Source organism: Bactrocera tryoni, chromosome 1, assembly GCF_016617805.1.
Source record: "Bactrocera tryoni isolate S06 chromosome 1, CSIRO_BtryS06_freeze2, whole genome shotgun sequence".
In the NCBI taxonomy this organism is placed as follows: domain Eukaryota; kingdom Metazoa; phylum Arthropoda; class Insecta; order Diptera; family Tephritidae; genus Bactrocera; species Bactrocera tryoni.
In genome coordinates, this window is record NC_052499.1 from 60,634,028 (window position 1) to 60,655,596 (window position 21,569).

At 38.2% G+C, this 21,569-nt stretch overlaps 1 protein-coding gene across 1 annotated transcript in view; it reads left to right on the top strand.

The window, feature by feature from the left end:
- Positions 1 to 21,569, top strand: part of LOC120773612 — a 138,558-nt gene that overhangs the window by 74,173 nt on the left and 42,816 nt on the right. The window contains exons 4-10 of the mRNA XM_040102649.1: positions 6,516 to 6,649; positions 10,626 to 11,176; positions 11,324 to 12,219; positions 12,296 to 13,016; positions 13,088 to 13,229; positions 15,884 to 16,185; positions 17,231 to 17,345. Coding sequence (XP_039958583.1) covers positions 6,516 to 6,649; positions 10,626 to 11,176; positions 11,324 to 12,219; positions 12,296 to 13,016; positions 13,088 to 13,229; positions 15,884 to 16,185; positions 17,231 to 17,345 — 2,861 coding nt within the window. The remainder of the gene's footprint in view (positions 1 to 6,515; positions 6,650 to 10,625; positions 11,177 to 11,323; positions 12,220 to 12,295; positions 13,017 to 13,087; positions 13,230 to 15,883; positions 16,186 to 17,230; positions 17,346 to 21,569) is intronic.

Sequence of the window (21,569 nt, forward strand, 5' to 3'; positions counted from 1 at the left end):
AGTTGATAGCTCTAACCGAGCACAAACAACAATAATTGCATAATAATAAAAATGCCAGATATCCAAAGTTTACCGAGCTAACTATTTTCACCTGTTCGTGTCCTTCCTGTCGACTTTGCATTGTTCAAATTGTATGCATTTTTAATAGTTGCTGTTATGTTATTAGATATGCAGCAAATGCCAACCGGCATCCCTGCAGGGGATATGGAAATTCTTGAAAGCACAATTGATAGAAAAGTAGTTCATTTCAGCATAGTTGCCCGTTAGTAAAAAAAACTTTCATTTAAAATCGAAATTTCGCAGAGTGTTGCGTAAAAATTCCTAGAAATATTTCAAAACAAGTTGTTTTAGGTAAAAAGCAAGAGTTATATTCATTAATTCGGTTTTGGAAGTATGGCAATTATATGATATCTTTGGTGTTTGGATTGTTGATGGCCTTTCACTTTGTCTTCCAAAAGCCTTGCTACTTGACAAATTTCTCATAGGGCACTCAAATATTGCCCCCCTTAGCGCAGACATGCATATGTGAAAGAAAAATTGCTTTCCATTGCACAGTCCGCTCAATTAAGGAAACAATCACATAAGTGGGTCTTCAAACAGTGTTATTCACAAGGCTGTGTATTTAGAAAATAGCTTTAGCGTGCCATTTGTCTGTCACTTTCTAATGAACTGGTTTACCTATCTACTCTTATATACACAATTAAACACATTTCCATATATATCACGATTGTAGGTTGTCGTTTTTAAGTGACTTTATGTCCTTTCAAATGATGATTGTTTTGTTTTTCGCAAAAGACACGAATATTGAATTGAATAATTTAACCTTCGACATTAAAAAGCAATTTAGTCGATCAGCAAAATCAAATTGAGCCAGAAGAAGAACAATACCACATTACATTTTAATAAAGCTGTGGGTAATTACATAAAGTCAGGTCATTTTTAGTTCACAATAGTTGAAAACATTTCTTTATTCTCTTTGATGAGGTGCTTTTGTTGAGCCTAAACAATAGGTTCATAATTCAATTGGAGGCAAAAATGTGGTTGACGAAGAAAATATGTATATTTGGACAGATACTGAAATGAGGTAAAGCGAAAATTTTATTAAAACTGAATGAATTGATTGAATAATACCGAAACAAATCCAAAGGGACTAAATTCAAATTCTATATTTGGGAATTATAAGAGAAAATTCAATCAAGATTTCGACCGATTTCAGTCGCATTTCTTATGTTCGTAATAAATCATATCGTGGTCAAGAAGATACCTCCATTCAACTTAATAAAACTATCACATATATGACGCAATATATACAGGTTGAAGACTACTATACTATTAGTATTAGAATTGGCCAGAAATGCCTTTACTTAAATCATGTATGCTTGAGAAAAAATTGAATTTTTTTTAAGATAACTCATATGTTGACCAATATATTCGGCATAAAGTCTTCGAGAGTAACAGGAATCGATTTATGTCGGGCGTTGAAGTAATTCATAGATCGATTTCACCTATTTTGTATACCAAACTGGTAATACTTCCAAGTCTCGCTTACTTTTTCTCAGGTATTGACCGATAATGAAAATTATTATCTCAAGCAAATATAAGCTTAAGGAAGATACTCAACCGATGGATACACCATTTTTATCACGAAACCAGATAATTGTCAAAAGAATATTTTTTTGATATTTTCCTTAAAACGTTAACCTCATGCATAGAGATCGTCACCTACGGTAACTTTGAGCTTGAAAGGTTCAGTTTCAACCATTTTATGCGGGAGCTACCACGCCTTGCAGAAACGATTTGTCTGATTTTGATATCGATATCTCCAAAGATGCTAGATGTACATATTTTAAGGTAAAATATACTTTATTGAGTATTATAAAATTGGCTTAAATGGATAAAGAGTTGCTGGGGAGTATGGGATATCTTCTAAAAGTGGATAATTTCATGATCGTTCTCCAATTTACTATATACCGTTCGAATTTGCCTTAATGTCCTTACGAAAAAGTTTCATACTTCTCACATTTTTATTTGGATAGTCATCGCACTTTTAGAAATTTTCACATAACCTCTAAAAGGGCTTTGGATGTCCGATATAACTTATTTTTACACTGTCCTTGCTAGTCTGATAATTTCTGAAACAATAAAAATTTAAATTTTTCACATTTCACTGAATGTAATTATTTTAAACAGATATAAACTTTAGTATGAAACAATTGGGTTCAAGGTCTAGACTATTATCTATATGGTTCAAGGATAGCTGTAATTGTGCCGGGAATATACTGTTAGGTCTTGAAGATATGAAGGGCTTGAAACTGGTTATTGTCGAGCATACATTACTTTCTGATAATATATCAACAGAAACGGGGTCCATCTGTACTCTCGTATCTTGTGTGTAGTCAAAAGCACGGTTCCTTGAGAAGTAACCTTTAATAGGTTTAAGGATTCTTCACTTGGACGGTATCCAACTACGGCTTTTGAAGATATCCAATGTTAAAAACAAACTATTATATTATTTTCCTTCAACAAGGTGCTTCTGCCGTAGTCTCGAGATCATAATCCATATATAGTTTTCTTTTCTTATGTATTCTTTATATGATTTTGGAAGATTGTAATAACTGTGCCAGTCTGAATAGTTTGGCTACATTAAGCTGCTTCCTGTTCATTTTTAAAGCTCGAGGACCTAAATGTTCCCCTATTTCGTGTTCAACGCATGGGCCAACCACTTCTAATGCACGGCGGCAAGATTCCGTAAAGATGTTTAGGTCGTCCTTGTCCTTAGGTAGAAATCGATGATTCCTGAAGTCGTTGACATTGACTATATCATTTTCTTCTAGTTTACATACATTCATTGTAGCGATGATCCCAAAAGGACCATCAAGGCTTTCCTACCCATTATACCTGCCTTAATCTTATCTTCGCGGCTTGATGTGTATGTGGTTTGGTGTTCTCAGTCCACAAATGCGCCCCAAATGAGATTAGTCCATGGGCTCTGAATAAGGACGAAGTCAGGCTGCTTTTTTGCCACGAGGGTGCCAAACCAATATCAAACAATATCAAATAATATAAAAAATTTAAGATATGCGTAAAGTTCCTTCAAGGTCCGCAAGACGCACATACTACTTCATTTAAAATAGGTAGCCTCAGAAACTTATTAACATAAAAAACTAAATAAGTACATGAGGGCCATAAAAATCACAAATTCCTAACGGCATAATTTGCAGGACTTCATACAGAAATAAAATATTGAAATTAAGTAGCTTTCACCACTCAAAACGATGAAGTGCAACTTTGTGCAAGTGTGCGTGTGCAAATAATTCCAAAACTAATTACTTTCAGCAACACGAGAGTGGAGAGCGGAGAGTGTTAAAGATCCAACTCAGCATGTGCAAACCAAAGCATAACTTCGGTACTTAAGTTCAATGTCAGTGGAGCAAGTAACATGCAGCCAGAGCGAGTATAACCTCAAACATACACATGTAGAAATAAGCAGAATATCAAAAGCAATACAAATGTTTGTATGTATGTGTATGTGTGCGTGAAGGTACACTAATTTTTAGTCAGGGAGTGTATTTTATGAAATAAGCTTGCAACAACAATGTACCACTTCCTAATTGGCGCTGACTCTGCAACGAATGGCTTATGCACATATGGGAACAGTGGGGTGAAATATAAATGCATAGCACACTTTATGACAAATATGATACCAAAGTTGTACGCTCAAGCTTTCATATCCATGTTGAAGATCGAACACCAGGTTTTCAAAGAAAATAATATGCTTCTTTATGGTTCTATGGCTATTTGAAGGACCTATGATTGATGCATCTCTTTAATATTTGCTCGAAATGATTTGGAATATTGTAAATACAAGCTTAAGTTTTCTGATTCTGAACCTCTTGGGCTCACTTACATAATTTGGGAAGAAAAGCCTTGAGAAAAATTTCAAATCGATACCTGAGAAACTGGGGGACTAGTTCATGTATATACCATGCAGACGGATATGGCTAAATCGACTCACCTCGTCACAAACTTCTTAGCAAACTTAATTTACACTATTCAGGGTATAAAAATATGAGATTCTAAGGTGAAACAAGTTTTTTATGAATTCACCCTGCTTAGGGTTAGACGTAAAAACAAAAAACGTATTTTTTAATTTTGATTGGTAAAGAAAAACCCTTAGAAAAGAGAGAGAGAGAGATTGAGGTAGAGAGCAAGAAATAGCGAGAGATAGACAAAGTTAGAAAAAAAAGTGAGAGGTAGTGAGAAAGGAGAGAGAGTGAGATAGCGAGCTAGAAAGAAAGAGAGGTAGAAAAGTTAGAAATAAGAGAGAGAGTGACGTAGATAGCTAGAAAGAAGAAGAAATAAGAGAGAGAGATAGTGAGAAAGGAGAGAGAGTGAGATGGCGATCTTGAAAGAAAGAGAGGTAAAGAAAGTTAGAGATAAGAGAGAAAGGATGACATAGAGAGCTAAAAGAAAGAGAGAGAGAGGTAGAGCAAGTTATAAAGGGAACAAAAGTTTTTATAATTTCTCTCCGAATACTGAATTGTAACTCATAGAAAGATAGTAGAGGGGTGAACTGGAAGGCGAGAAAGAGTTAGAAAAGGAGAAGAAGGCAAAGTTGGAAAGAGAGAAGTAAACAAATTTATAAAACTTCACTATGTAACTACTGGTTTATCGCTCAAGAGAGAGAGATTGAGAGAGAGAGAAAGAGTGCCAAAAAAGGAGACAAAGTTAAAAAGAAAGAGGAAGGGAAAGCTTGAAAGAGCGCACTAAGTAAATTTATAATCCCTCTCTTTCTAAATACTGGTTTGTTACTTAGGAAAAAGAGAAAGGAAGAGACTCCCGTCTATAAATGGAAAGAAGAAGGCAGCTAGAAAGAGATAAAGATGGCATAATGATCATTTACCCACTAAATAAAAGTGTCTCACTCGGGAGAGAGAAAACGAGAGAGAAAGAGCATTATAAAAAGAGCGTGGTAGAGATGTTCGGAAAGAAAAAACTGTTTCATTATACCTCACTCTTCGAAAAAAGGGGTTCCATTCAGTAGTGCTACTTTTCCCAACGCAGCTGTACACATACATAAGCAAACATACACTTGTATGGTGCGAAAAATTCACCTTTATGAACTTCGCCAACCCATTTGGCTCATCTAGCTGAGCAGAAGTAATTAAAATATACTAATAAAATTTTTGAGGTGCAACTTAATGTGTTTCACTGCCAAAGCTTTGCGTGCTTTTGCTGACTATGCACAGCTAAATGTGTTATGTACTCTTCGCATATGCAGTACATATGTATATTTATGTCAGCTAATATGGTGGACGCAAGTAGGTGATGTCAGTGATGGCAAGCAATTATTCTATTTGAAAAATTCGTACAAAAGTAGCTGAACACACGTATATGAAAGACTCCCTGTTTATATAAGAAGAGATATGGGCACATAACGCATATTTTAGCATAAACATATGTACAACTGAGTATATGAAAAGCGCTACCGGTGCAATTTGTCTGCAAGACTATGTCATCGTCACTCACCCACATGCATACTACAACAAACCACAAACAAGAATCAGCAACCAAAAGCCAAGCTTTAGTTTTGTCGTCAGCAGCACACAGAGGCAGCAGCTTAGGCGTTAGAAGACGGTTAATGCATATTAATTCTAATCGTCTTATGTGACACACTATACCCACAGCGCTCATAAATAGCATTGGTATAAGAAATTTTCTGCTGTTATTGTTGTTGAAATTGTCTACAGCACCGAAATTGGTATATTTTGTGACTGTTGATTGCCATATTTCTGCTGATTGCTCATTGTTGGCGTTGTCGGATGCACACAACGGCCCAACCCAAAGCGTCCCACACCACTTATTAAGCAAAAAGACAGACCAACAGAGGCACAGACCCGACCAGGCAGCAGCAGCAACAGCAAAGACTTCAAACTCATGTGGACTGAGTTGTATAATAAAATTATTGAATGCAAATATATTAAGTGAACACTAGCCAAGCATACGTTTGTATGGTATGTATATATATGCATGTATCTGTGTTTGCGCATATGGCACTTAATGCCGATTATTCGCAGCCTTGTCATGCCTCAAATTCACTGACTAATTGCAAATGTTTTGCCGCACAAACAATGCTAGCCCACACACGTGTCGACGCTGCCAACTTCATCCGCCACTAACTGCCGCTAAATCTGTATGAGTTTCTATGTATGAATGTATGCGTGTGTGTGTGCGCTTATTAACTGATCTTCAATTAATACGTTTGGCGCTAATTTTTTGTCTCATAACTGTCGTTTGTGCCACCAAATCGTTTGCATGTATTCGCACGCGCGCTCATTTAGCCAGCAACCAGCGAAAACGACGAACGCGAAAATTTTCTAATCAAATATTAATTGTTTACATATACATATTACGAATGATAGTGTTATTTTATAGCTTTTTTTGTTGTCGCCACTATCTTCCGACATAATGAAAATGCATCTGATTGTCAAATGGAATTGTTTCTCTTGTTGCAGGGAGCTGCAAGCCACCACTTCCACTAGTGGTGAGTGGATCAAGGATTATACGCGCGGTTCGAGCGGCGCTGTCGATCACTTGCCGACGACGGATGTGCTGCGCCGAAGTATACGACGTTCCTGGACGATATCAAGTGAGTTGAAATTGATAATTGATATTAAAACTAATAATATAATATTAAAATCATTTTAAAAGAAATAAGTAAACGACTTTTGAATAGTGCTGTGTGTGAATATTTAAAAGGAATGATACAAATAATATACATATATACATATTTTAGAAAAAATATATTTGAAAAGCACTGTGATTTTTTTTTTGTTTGTTTTGTTTTGCATTTAGGTGAACGAAAAATAATGGCTAAAATAAAATATATAAAATAGTTGTAGTACAATATAATTTTAGCAAGTGAAAGCAAATCGAACAAACTAAAAAGGGGTGATCCATTTCGAGTCCCCTACTTTTTAAAGAAAAAGCACAGAAACTTCAAATTTTATAGGGAATGTTTACTACTATTGAAAATTATCTCTTTCAAATGTTGGCTGCGGCTACGTCTCAGATGGTACATCGCTTGTAATATTCGATGACTCTTTCGAGCATTTCGACTGATAACTGGCGAATGACGCGCGTTATGTTCTGCTCCTAGGCCTGAAATTACATATGCCCACAGGAAAAACTCTAACGGTGTGATATCACACGATCTTGGAAGCCAATCGACCGGCCTAAAACATGAAATTATCTGCTCACAAGAGTGTTCTCTCAATAAATCCATTAATTGATACGATACGCCGTCTTGTTGAAACCGAATGGCGCCGAGATCAGGAACTTTAATTTCGGACATCAAATAGTCGATTATCATGGCGCAATTCATTTTTGAAGAAATATGGATCGATGATTCCACCGGCTCACAAACCACATCAAACCGCTGCTATTTTTCAGGTTGATATAGCTCTTGAATCCCTTTAGGTAGCTCTTCGTCATAAATGTGGCAGTTTTGCTTGTTCACATACCCGGAAATGGCCTGATCGCTCCACAAAATTTGGCTCGAAAACGGCGGATCTTCATGGATCTTTTTAAGGGCCCAAAGAGCGCTTGGGAAAGGTCGAGCGGCTTCAGTTCTTGCACATACTGTAGCTGTATTTCGCTCGTTTTCAACTTAAAATCTCGATGTAAAATGCGTCAAATCATTCCATTCCGAGTCCGAGTTGCTGCGAACGGCACCCAATCGAGTCTTCACGGTCTTTGTGTACACTCTTAGCTACGGCTGCTATGTTTTCTTCACGGCATGCTGGATGTGGTCTATTCGGTCGTTAATTATCCAATAATCAATTCTAGGCTTCAAGATGGGTGGTAGTGCTTCGAATAATGCTCAGCTGGCCGATAATATTGAACATTATGATCATTATGTTGAGCGAAACACATTCTTTGAACGTTGTTCAGACTTAAAAGTTTTCATGACGAAATGCCAAACAATACTGTACGAAAATAGCATGACGGCTTGACCCGAATGCTGTAACCCTTTATTATTGTTTCCTACAAATTACTACAATTGATTTTAAGTGTTGAAAATATAAGAAAAAAAATATTATCCTTAGTCACGATAATAAATATGCAAAACAAAGCTTGGTGGCGTATACAACTCAATAACTTAGTTGTTACTTTTTCATGCATTTTTTTATGACAAGTGATCTGAAGTGAGCAGAGAAATGGCAACTCGAAAACACCTAATATATAAAATTTTTTTTTAAAGAAATGTTTGAATATCACTGTGTTATAATAACGTTTGTGTTTTTTTATCTTTGAGATAAGTTTTAGATCGAATGTTATACATAACATCAATAATTATCACCAAAATCCAGATCGACCCCGACTGGTCTATATGTATGTATAACTGCGCGCTCTAACCAAATAGATAAAAATTTACTTCCAAGGATTTTTCAGTTTCTTTAACTGTAAAAAGTCTCAGGAAGACAAATCTAGTAGGTTACATGCGGAACTACAGAAGGAGTTGAGTCAACCAACCAACTGAAAAACTTTATAAATAGCTTTCGATTAATCTAGTACTTAATTGATTTTTTTTTTCAAAAGTGGCAAAAATAATGATAAAGAGATCTGTACCATTTACCGAAAGCCTCGAGAAAGTTCATTAACTGACTCAAGCGGAACTCTTCCAAGAATTTATTTCTGCGTTAAGCGTTGACTAGACGACTTCAAGGTCAATAAATATTTCTTCTTGCATGATGCATTTGATAGAATAAAATTTCGAAATAGCGATTTTACTTACTTATTTAAAGTAAAACAGAACCACACTTCTCAAAAAGCTTCCACAAAAGCAAAAAAGCTTATGTTAAATTCATAATTGAGAGAGGAAAGACAAATATTTTTGTGGTCTTAGGAAAATTATTGGAAGCGTTAAATTAAACATGTAGAAAAAGCAAAGTTCGGGAGAATCCAAACATTTCATATTCTTACAAGGGTCAAATCCTGGCTGAAGCTTCTAAAACTTTATGTAAAAAATGTTTGCTTAATTTCATGTTCATATCCAAGACATTGGTATTAAAATCAACTTTAGTTAACTCAACTAAGATAAATATGCTATAAACTCAACCGAGGAGGCTAAATGTAATACATTTTATAGGGTTGACGGACTTTAACGTCGGTGTACACCAATTTAATTCATATTCAGGGGTGAACCAAATTATCTTCATTAAAATTTTGAAATCTTCTTTTTCTTTATTGGAGTAAACAACGCTTACGTGATTATAGCCGAGTTAACAACAGCGCGCCAGCCGTTTCTTCTTTTCGCAACGTCGCACCAATTGCAAATGCCAAGCGAAGCCAGGTCCTTCTCCACCTGGTCTATCCAAGGGAGTGGAGGTCTTCTCTTCCTCTGCTTCCCTCGGCGAGTATTGTGTCGAATACTTTCAAAGCTGGGGCGTTTTCGTCCATACGTACGACAAGACCTAGCCCACGCAGCTCCTGTCTCTTGATTCGCTGAACTAAATCTTTCGCAGAACCTTTCTCTCGAAAACTCCTAAGGCCGACTCATAAGATGTTGTCATCGTCCACGCCTCTGCACCATATAGCACCACGGGAATAATTAGTGACTTATAGAATTTAGTTTATAGACTATTGTGACTTGCAAGTCAAATAGCGAGTGCGTCGAATGTTTGCTTGATGACAGGAGATATTTCGTCTTGCCCTCGTTCACCCCATTTGCTTTGCTTCCTTATCTAGTCTGGAGAAAACAGAACTACGGCGTGGTGGTTGAGGCCAATGATATCGATAAGATCGGCGTATGCTAGCAGATGGTATCTTCTCTATTTAGTCCTGCAGCAACAGATTGAAGCAGTCGCACGATATGGAGTCGCCTTTTCTAAAACTTCGTTTGGTATCGAACGGCTTGGAGAGTCAGTTTAGACAGCCGTATTAGTTTTGTGGGCATAACAAATTTAGGCATAGCAGAAAGCAGCTTTGAAATCGACGAAGAGGTTATGTGTGTCGATTTCTTTTTAACGGGTGTTTTCCAAGATTTGGAGCATAGGGAAAATCTGGTTAGTTGTTGATTTTCCAGGCCTAAAGTAACTCTGATAAGATCCAATCAGTTCGTTGATGTTAAGGAACGGTTGAAATCCGCCAGAGAGCACCGAAATTAGATAACGAATGACTGGAAGCTTGTAATCTGGCCAGTAGAAATAGTTGGGAGACCATCCGAAGGAACCATGTTACACAAATAGTGAAGTATGGTGGCAGGGCCATCATGGCATGGGGTTGCTTCACATACTGGCATGTAGTACCTTTACAAAATTTTATGGAATAATGAGGAAAGAAGACTATCGGCATATTTTAAAGACCATATACCCGATTTTGTGGAAAAGAGTACTTGTCGTAAACGGACTTACGGAGCGACATACAGTCAGTCAACTCAATTTCAACTCGCCTCGTCTCTCGTATATAAGCTTATATTTATCTCGATTACCTTTGGGTGAGACAAACAACCGTTAGTTTAAAAAAATATTCTGTAATATTATATACTTGCTCTTTCATTTTCGCTTATCACTAATATGTGGTCATTACTCAGATAAATTCTAAAACTATGCTTCTTCTTCCAGATCCCGAAGACGATTCGAATAATCAAAACCCACAAAACCCCGTCGGCGACAACCTTTATCCGCAACAAAAGAACCTTATCGAAGCACAATCCGCTGGCAGTTACCCTTCACTCATACGCCAACCCTCACAACAAAGGCCACACCCCGCCCCCTACCAAAGTGGGAGTGCAATCGGTATCAGCGGCGTGGGCACCACGCATTCACATCCTACAACCGATTATTTGGTGAATTCACAACGTCGCGTCCTACGCCAATCGACACTACCCAGCTCACTGGCCAACAACGATCCCAATCTGAGTGGTAGCGGCGCCAATTTGGCCAATTATAATTACGTGAATCTCACGGCGCCCACATCGCCGCATCAAATGCAAAAAAGTCCGATTTATCCGAGCGCCTACAACAGTGATGACGTCATACACATGAGCGCAGCCGAATGTGATAATTATCCACAACAAATGCAACAACAACAACAACCTATGAACATACAGCCGCAACAGCAGCAACAACAGCCACCGAGTGTTATTAATCCCCAAACGCACCATCGCCTACAGGTACGCATATGCTGACCATGAAAACCAACAGAGCATGCAACATTTGCGGCATGCCACAAACATTTGCATTTGCATTTTCACACATCACCTACACGCCCATGTGTCTGTATCAAACTAAAATAAACTTTTTTTTCCATCCACCCACAGGTGCGCCGACAATCAACCCTCCCGGCTAATCCCTGTCAACCGCCCATGTATCTGTCGACATCGCCAAATCGCCCCTACAGTCGTTCACCGGAGCGTTCACCGGGCGAGCAACGTTATCCGCCATTCATGCGTCAAACCTCCTTCCCGTGCAACATGTCGGAGCCACCTACGCAACAGCAGCAGCAAACACATCTCAATTTAGGCACTGCGCCACCGAACCAACCTTATCCCCGGAAATTGTTGCCCACATCACCCAACTATCAAGGATCGGTCATCTATCAGCAACAACCCACGCAGCAGCAGACACCACCACAGCAGGCATCCCAATCAAATTACGACCCACAAGTGAGCCAAACGCAACCGACGGATGAGTGCGACTACACACAAGTTGTACCGAAGCCACGTATGCTGCGTCAAGCTACCTTACCCAATCCCGATCAGCATGTTAAGTTGCTACCCACCTCGCCACCAAAGCGTCAAACTTCGCCACAATATCGTCGTTCGCCGGAGTTTATGCGCCAACAGACCCTACCGAATCCAGAAGCTTTCAGCGGAAACTCGCTCTCGGTGCCACCAGGACAGTCACAAGCTAAATTCATGCCGCTCTCACCGCGTCACAAGCAAAACTTTCTCTTTCCGAATGTGCAGAACCCACGACAATTCCTATCACAACAACATGTGCCCGCCGTTGGCACTGGCAGCGGTGAAGTAAGCACCACCACCAACACCGCTGGTGAGCAGTACTCGAGCAGTCAAAGCGTGAATATACAGTCACGTGATCACGCGAAAATGATCAAGGTGCGCAGCCACAGCAACGAGGAGTACTCGATAACCAAGCCGCACCACGCGGAGAATCGGCGCTTACTGCCAGAGATACCAACAAATCGCGCAGCCACGTAAGTAACTAGTGTAAAAATATATAAGTGTCAAACATATGGTATAACAAAATCTGCTTTCCATTACATTCAACAGTCGCTCGCCTAGTCGCCTGGTGCGTCAAGATTGTGTCAAAGATGAACGCAGCAATGCGCCCGATTCAAACGCACGGACATTTGGCGACGCCAAGCACCAGTACAACCAATACCAGAATCTCGATGAAGATGCAGACAATCGCCCGGAGTATATGGACTACTTTGGCGACAGCACCAGTAGCTTCTTGGAGGCCGATGAGGTGCAATACGAGAAGAACTACAATGCGGGCTTCAGCAGCGAACCGCGTATCATCTACAATGATGGTTCCGACGATGGCAGCTATACACAATATCAACACCCCATAGTACACAGCGCTGAAAATGTACGCACGCACGATCAAAGCTATAACTACTATGGACCGGATGGCGGTTTGAGTGGTCAACCTCTGCCAACAGGTCTGAGCGCCAGCGGTGGTGCATTGCCACGCACTCCGCAAATGCACAACCGACTGCGGCGGCGGCAATCGCGTGAATTGCAAATGCAACAGGAAGAGCTTGCACATCTGAATCGACAATCAGCTCCTGGTATAGGTACGACAGAGACCACTGCAATGGGCGTTGCAAATGGCGGTGGTAAAGCTGCGAATGGCGAGACACAACACGACACACATGAAAGACGCAAACCCGAACAAATGCGCTCGGTATCGGAGGACGGTGCCAAAACGAGTCCACAAAAACCAGTCACAAGACGATCGTTGTCACATCCCGAAAAGGAGACACAAGTGAGTTGTGTAATTATACACATTCGAAACATAAATCAATTAACAATTCCCTGTATTCTCTTTATTTTCAGGCAACCAAAAAGGTTGAACCCACGAAAATACCAAGCCCAAGACCCTTGGCTGATATTTTAGATAAGTCACGAACTAATACGAAAATCCCAACACCACGACGTCGCAATAGTCGTGGCACAAATGGTGCTGATGCAGAAGAAAGTGAGTAAAATACCGGGGTTTCAGTTATTTATATGCTGCGCTGTGATACTAGAATAGAATTTACTCTTATAAGCGAAGACTAACAGTCTTTGACAAGTTATAAATGCGGGATCCGGGAGGAATTCAGTAAATCGCTCTATAAATATCGAGAGACTAGGTTTCCATATTAAAATTGATTGTAATGTTATGCTGATTCTCAGGATGGATGCCACGATAACCGCCTTGGACCAAGTGAATCCGAAAACTACTAAGTATTTATCAAAATAACCTTATAAGTTGACAAATTACTTGAGACAGTTAATATCAATTCTCAGGGCCGTAGAACGGAACCCGGGGAGGATGTAAGATGGTGTCCTCCTGTGCCATCACTTGTTGCAGAGAAAAATGAGAAACCTGGGCATGGGACGAACTGTCCCCGATATCCTTCTTACTTTCCCCTCTTGGTCACTGGCAATTCTAGCCAATTTGTCAAACTGTACGATACTTACTCTAAGCAAAGGACCTTGTAATTAGGGGGGTTGATTTCCAGTCAACAAAGTCAGAAGGACAAACGATCAGTGCAAATGAATCAAAAAATTCAAAGGCTGTGCAAATCAGATCTTTTACAATATATTTCGTGGGTGTGGGGAATGTTAATTATCTATGGCATTTATTTTTTGAAGATTATCTCTTTCAAATTCTGGCCGCGACATCGTCTCAGCTGGTCCATCCGTTGAGTTCAATTTTCGATGACTCGTTAGAGCATTTCGACTGTTAACTGGCGAATAACATGCATGATGTTTTGCTACAAACCCAGAGTCGAAACGGGTATGTCCGCATACTCTATAGACTTTATATACCTATCCCGACATGAAAATGTCTAACGGTGTTATATCACACGATCTTGGTGGCCAATCTACCGGCACAAAACACGAAATTATCTGTTCCCAGAAATGTTCTCTCAATAAATCCATTGATTGATGTGATGTGTGGAAAGTGGTCCCGTCTCGTTGAAACCAAATGTTCCCGCGATCACTTGCTTCAATTTCAGGCATCAAATAGTCGGTTATCATGGCGCGATAACGATCGCCATTGACAGTTGATTTCTCACCGACATTATTTTTGAAGAAATATGGACCGATGATTTCACCAGTCCACAAACCACACCAAACCGTTGTTTTATTAGAATGCAGTGGCAGTTCTTGAATCTCTTCAGGTTTCTCATCATCCCAAATACGCCAACTTTGCTTGTTTACATACCCATTTAGCCAGAAATGGGTCCCAACGCTAAAAAAAAATTTTGCTCGAAAACATTGGATCTTCTTGGAACTTTTCAAGAGGCCATAGAGTGAAGCGAAGTCGTTTGGGAAGGTCGAGTGGGTTTAGTTCTTGCACAAGCTGTACTTTGTACGCCCAGTCATACACTCTCAGCTACGGCTGCTATATTTTCTTAACTGCGTGCTGGACGTGGTCTATACGGTAGAATATTATCCAATAATCAATGCTGGGTCTCGAGATGGGTGACGGTGTTGTGAATAGTACGCTCAGTAAGCCGATTATGTTGACCATAAGTTGAGCGAAGTTCTTTACAGCACGTGAATTTTCGTAATGAAGTTGAACGATTTGTAAACTTTGGTCAGGCGTAAGTCTTTTCATGAAGAAATGCCAAACCGTACTGAACAAAAGTAATATGATATTTGAAAAAGTACCTCTGGATCACAAGTAAGCTTGAAATTAAGCTATAGGCATGTACTGTAATAAAATCATTAAAGTTAGAATATAAGGAAAATTTTGACAAGAAATTAATAGCGGGACGGAACATTCTTTGAACAGTTTTTGAGAATATTTTTGAGTGGACAGTAATTGAGGGATACAAATCCCAATATGTTCTACAAGGGATTGAAAATTTAATAATACTGTATATTTATATTTGACCGAAAGCCATAACCAGTCAGCATATTTGATAGAATAAAATAATGATTGCTGAGTAGCGGCAATCCCTATAACTCGATTATACTATTGGTAATTGGACAACCGTTACCTATACCGTATACCGTTTGGTATAGTATTTTGTAAGCTAACCAAAGTATTGAACAACATAATAATCTTGTTACGGTAAGGGATTTTTTTATTTTTTTTTTTTTGTCTTTTTTTTTTGGCTTAACAAAATTCTCAGTCGATCTCAGCAAGAGAAGTTTCAAAACTTTAAAGTGTTTTCCACAAAACTCATGTCTCGTCATTACGAGATAAGGCTTGATAGTTCTTTTTACTAGTTTTTTAACATTTTCATTTTATCGCGTTTTTTCTTCAATATGAAAAAATCAAATTTCGTAAGCCTCTCTACCGTTACCGGGATAAAAATGTAATGGTAAAATTTTAATTTTTTCTTGATATCGGATAATCCAATACCAAGTGCACAAATAAATTTTTTTCCGAGATGTTCCGGAGAAATTGCTGCCTTTCACTAAGAAAATTAAAAACAAAAAATATTCGTCACCATTGGGTTTTAAATATAAATTTTTATCAAAAAAATCACAACCTTGTTTTACACGAATCCACCCTATTCCTCCCTTAAAGCAATTTGTTTCGAACAAATGAAGATTTGCACCAAAAAATTTACTTAATTCCCTAAATATGCTTGACTTATTTTAATTATCTCTCACCTCTCTTCACAGGCACCAGCAAACCCTATTCGAACGAAAGACGAAACTCCGATTTATCCCTCAAGTCGGCAACGGCAAGTAAAAAACACGACGAGCATGAACAAAAAACACAATTTTCGCATATAAAAGAAAATGGCAACAACAAATCACCGGAACAACAAAAGGAAATAAATGAGAATAGCAAAGCAGCAAAGGACAATAACAACAGCGATCAAGCAAAAACTGCTGAAGAAACACAAGAAAAGAAATCAACAAATGACACAACAGAGAGCAATAAAGGCGCCGCAGTGGAGGGCAAAGCGACCGTACCCAAGGTGGGTGATTGAGATTATGGTACATGGGTTGAGCGTTTACACGCAAGTTGTTGCCATGCAATTTGTTTTCCTTAATATTCATTTCTTTTGACTATTGGTTTTTGCTGATTTTGTCACTCAGCCCCAGACGCGCGTGTTATAATTGACAGGATATATGAAGGGATTCACAACTTCTGTGACATAATTAAGTGCGCGAGCGCACGAGTGTCGCAGGCTAAAGTATTGTAAAGCAGTGACTTTATGCATATTTTAATTTTTGACTCATTTTATACCCCGATCAGCATGGCTAGCTGCGACGACTTGGCGATTACCGTCTGTCTGTGTTATAAACGCGCATTAGTCCCTCAGTGTTTGAGATATCCATCTGAAATTTCGCTCAAGTTTTTTTCTCCACAAAAAGCTACACATTTGTCGGAAGCGTCGATTTCGGATCATTATAGTATATAGCTACCATACAAGCTGAATGATAAAAATCAAATTCTTGTATGGAAAACTTTTTTATGTGACACGATATCTTCACGAAATTCGGCATAGAATATAGTCGAAAGCAGCGGTACAATTTCTGAATAAATTGTTCAAATCGTGCTATTATAGCATATAGCTACCATACAAACTGAACGCTCAAAATGAAGTACTTGTATGGAAATATTTTTCATTTGTCGAGAAATTTTGTCAAAATTTGGTATAGGTTATTGTCTATAGCATCGCTATAAGTTCCGAACAAATTGTTCAGATCGGATCACTATAACATATATCCACCATACAAATTGGCCGATACAAATTTTGTTTTTGTATGAAAATCTTTTATATTTGACAATATTTGGCATGGCTTATTGTTAAAAAAAAACGCTAAAATATATGTAGAAATTTGCTAGATCGGTCCACTATAGCATATAGCTACCATACAAACTGAACGCTCAAAATCAAGTCCTTATATGTAAAACTTTTTTATAGGGAATGTGTAGGGAATTATAAATATTTTTTCTTGTTTCTTATTCAAAACTCAAACTTCTCTTAACTTGAAAATTTTCTACCGTTACTACAGCATCACACAACCACTCTGGGTGAACAGGAGATCCAGAATGCTGTTGAGGCGGCCGCCGTCATCTTCAAGAAAGTCGTACTGCAGCGTCGGCAGGAAAAGAAGGCAGCCGAAGAGGGTAAGTGTCTAACTTTGATTGCATTTCTTTGGCAAATTCATACACTTAGTAAGCGCATATATATTTACGGATGGTGTTGGTGTTGTATTTACGTTTATACTTAACCGTTAATTACTTTTGGCAAACACTTGTCGCTGTACTTTGGCAAAGAGCTGGTGGTGGTTATGGTGAGAGTGCACTTTCATGAAATTACATTTGTATTTTTCTAACATTAGATGGTAGTAAAGTGTGAGAACGAGCTAAAAAATCTTATTTTTTGCTTTAACTAAGAACCAAGCCTTCGAAATATCGTATATGAACGAGTATATGTTTGCTCTGCGACAATTTTCATAATTGCCATAATTAGATTAATATGCAAAGTTAGATTTACAGATTTACATAAATGTACATTTATATGCTAATGTATGTGCTTTCCTCACTTATGTATTTTAAATTCTTATCCCAGACCACTTGGTATGTGCTTTTCTACATTTCTTTGTTGCTGTCACTCATGCCACAGTTATTCTGTGTTGAGTTGACATTCCATTCTGTCATGTACATATGTATGCCTTCATTCGGCAAGCAATGTCCTGACAACATTATGGTATGCTGTAACACATTTTAATTATTTGAGTGAGCGACTGCTGTGATTTCAAGTTTAGAAAAGCGAATATAACAGAGATTAATAAAATTAGTTACAAAGGGAGATTCATTTCGAGGTTCCCTACTTTTTTAAAGAAAAAACACAGAAACTTAAAATTTAATGGGTAATGTTTATTATCATTCTAAAGAACATTATTTGGCATTTATTTTTTGAATATTATCTCTTTCAAGTGTTGGTCGCTTCTACGTCTCAGATGGTCCATCCGTTGTTGTTTTGCTCCAAGACCAGAATCGATTGTCCGCGTAGACTATAGACTTTACATATCCCCACAGGGAAAAGTGTGATATCACACTAATCTAAAACGTGAAGTGTTCTCTCAATAATAATTTTTTATTTCGCCTCATTATTGAAGCCCCGTTTGCTTGATAGTTTGAGAGTTTCGACGCCATGTTTATAAACCCGCCTTAGGCAAGTGTTCGATGACTGCACGAACTTCATTGAATGCTTCGTGGCATTCAAATGTTTATGTTCGTGATAAAGTGAACTTCCCAAAATACTTTTTGACATGTTTGTAGCCGTGATTCCATTGGAAAACCAAACTTTAAGCTCGTTGTTTAATTAATTTTTCCATAGCAAAATTGCCAAACAATCCTTTCGCGCGGAAAAAAAGCTGGCAAACTCATTTTATTTGACATAAGTATGTATGTTTGATGATCAAACATCACACACAGCATAAGAATGTTGTAGCAATCTAACAGAATTTCGTCACGTATATGCGACACCTAATCAGAAAATTATTCATTGCGGCTTGAAGGGTTGTCATCGGGATTGCCTTAATTCTCGATTTAATGGACTGCTTCAAATCAGTTGGATTTCAGGGTTTTGTTTTTGCATAAGAATTCTGGTGCAGTCAAGTCAAGTGACCTTGGCGGCCAGCTGAAAGGGATACGTCTTCGACGCAGTTCTGAGAAAATTAACTTATTCAACTCCTCTAAATAACGGTGCCCATTGACAGTTACTGTTACACCGTTTTCTTCAACAAACTATGGCCACCTTGACGAAATTGCGCACCACACAGTGACTCGTTTAGAGTGAAGTTCCGTCTCATAGATTATTTATGGTTTTGACTCACTCCATATACGGCAATTTTGCTTGTTCACATTTCAGTTTAGGTCAAAATGGGCCCCATCAGACATTTATGTCAATTTATCAAGTTATTGTCTTCTTCGGTCATTTCAATCATTTTTGGCGAATAGGCAAATCTAGAGGGAACCGACTTGTTAATTCAAATTGTAAGGAAACAGATTTACGTCATCATGAATTATCTGTTGAAATGACAGTCTGCTAACTTCAAGTTGCGCTGATAACTTGCGCGTCGAAACTCTTGAGTTTGCCTGAAATAACGATACAACTGTCGCGATTGTTTCTTGAACACGAACATACGGCTACCGATGGTACGGTCTTCTTCCGATACTCCCAGATTCGGTAAACATGTTTACCAACCTCATAGTGGTCCATTTACACGCGGGGGTGCCGCCAAAATCCCGTTTGAACGTACCCAAAGCATGGTACGTAGCACGATCCTCCTTTCGGTATCCCAAGCATTCATTTTTAAAAAATCTAACTAATAACCTGCTAAATAAAAAAAGTAAGTCGATTACTTACCCAGAAAATAAGTTATTACGGTTTGTTTGTAAAGATTTCGAACTTCCGGTTGACTTTATACCGCATACATCGGCCAATACGTGGGTTACATATATCAATGAAAAGCAGAGTGGTTAAATAACATATCTTTCTCATAGTAGTGTATCTTTCTGCCTAAAATGGATAAAATTGGGAGAAAACTTGACCTACCCCCATATAACTAACGCCAGCATTTTCGAGCATACCGCTGGCTTTACTCTTAGCTTAATGAAACCCAGGGAAGATTTTATTAGTATATGGCATCTTAATGCAAGTAGTATGAGGTGTTCACTAAAATAATTAGAATCGATTCAGTGCAGTTTTAACTTACAACTATTCCCTTCACGGCCGGCTGTGAACCTTGCACGTTGAAAGAGTATAAAATGTTCTGTTACACCCAAACTTAGCACTCCCTTATTTGTGTTTTTTTTCGTGTTTAATAAATATTGTACAAATCCAAAATACCCTCAAAAAGGACCTTCCTCCGGCTGGGTTGCGAAATTTCTCTAACTTAAATTTAAATCTAACTTCAGTGCTTTCTAAAGCACACTTGCATAAGTAGTAAGTACATATACATTGTATGCGTCAATTACTATCATACATACTTTGTCAACAATGATATAATTGCTCTTCTGCTTTCGTAAAAATATATGTAAAATAAGTTAGCTCACAGATGTCTTGCAGTATCACTTACAATTTTCGAAAGCTATAAAAGCACTTTACGACACCTGTCGCAAGCTATCAAATGGCTTAAAGGATGTACTCTAATTCACACACATGCATATAGTATGTATGTAGGTGTAAGTAAGGCAACTTTTTCAACAAAGCTACTTACTCCTTACAATTTGCAGCTACTGCGACATTTATAATTCTGTATGCATATGTAACTGCTATCAAAACTCATAATTTTTATACTTTTGCAATATGTTGCAGAAAACTACCATATTTATACCCTGAACAGGGTAGTATATTAAGTTTGTCCCGATGCTTGTAACACCCAGAAAGAAGCGTCAGAGACCCTATAAAGTATATATATAAATGATCAGTATGTTGAGCTGAGTCGATTTAACCATGTCCATCAGTCTGTCTGTCCGTCCGTCTGTCCGTCCGTCTGTCCGTCCGTCCGACCGTCTGTATATATACGAACTAGACCCTCAGTTTTTAAGATATCGTTTTGAAATTTTGCAAACGTCATTTTCTTTTCAAGAAGCTGCTCATTTGTCGGTACGGCCGATATCGGACCACTATAACATATAGCTGCCATATAAACTGAACGATCGGAATCAAGTTCTTGTATGGAAAACTTTCACATTTGACAATGTATCTTCACCAAATTTTGTATAGATTATTTTCTAAGGCAAAAATGTAATCTCCGAAAAAATTGTTCAGATCGGATTACTATAGCATATAGCTTCCATACAAACTGAACACATAGTTACTAAAAGAAATGCACCTGTGAAGGGTATATTAGCTTCGGTGCAGCCGAAGTTAACGTTTTTTCTTGTTTTTATTGAAAAGTGACTCCTTTCGTCATCTAAAACTGAAAAGGAAAGTGGATAATAATTTATCACGTGCCATTAAAGTATCAGGACAATTTTGGAAAAATGCAAATAATAAGCTCTACCAAGTTTGTTAGTTCCCACGTCAAAAAGGCTTCAAACAACCTAAAACTTTTCCGCGGTATAGTATTGGGGCGCCATTTTGAAGGCAACTATGAATAAAATCGAAACTTCTGTACGCATATTACAGGTAAAGCAACTCAAATCGAAGTTTTCGAAATATCGTCAATACCTTTTTTGTACTGGGTCTATAACTATATTCGTCAACAGATGACGTAACTTGATTATTACTTGTAGTAAATTTTTTCGAATATGCGTTGAAAGGCTACTATCATTGGGCGTATTCTTCCGGATATATTATCTCGCTTTAAAGCAAGCGGATAAATTCAACAGCTAGAA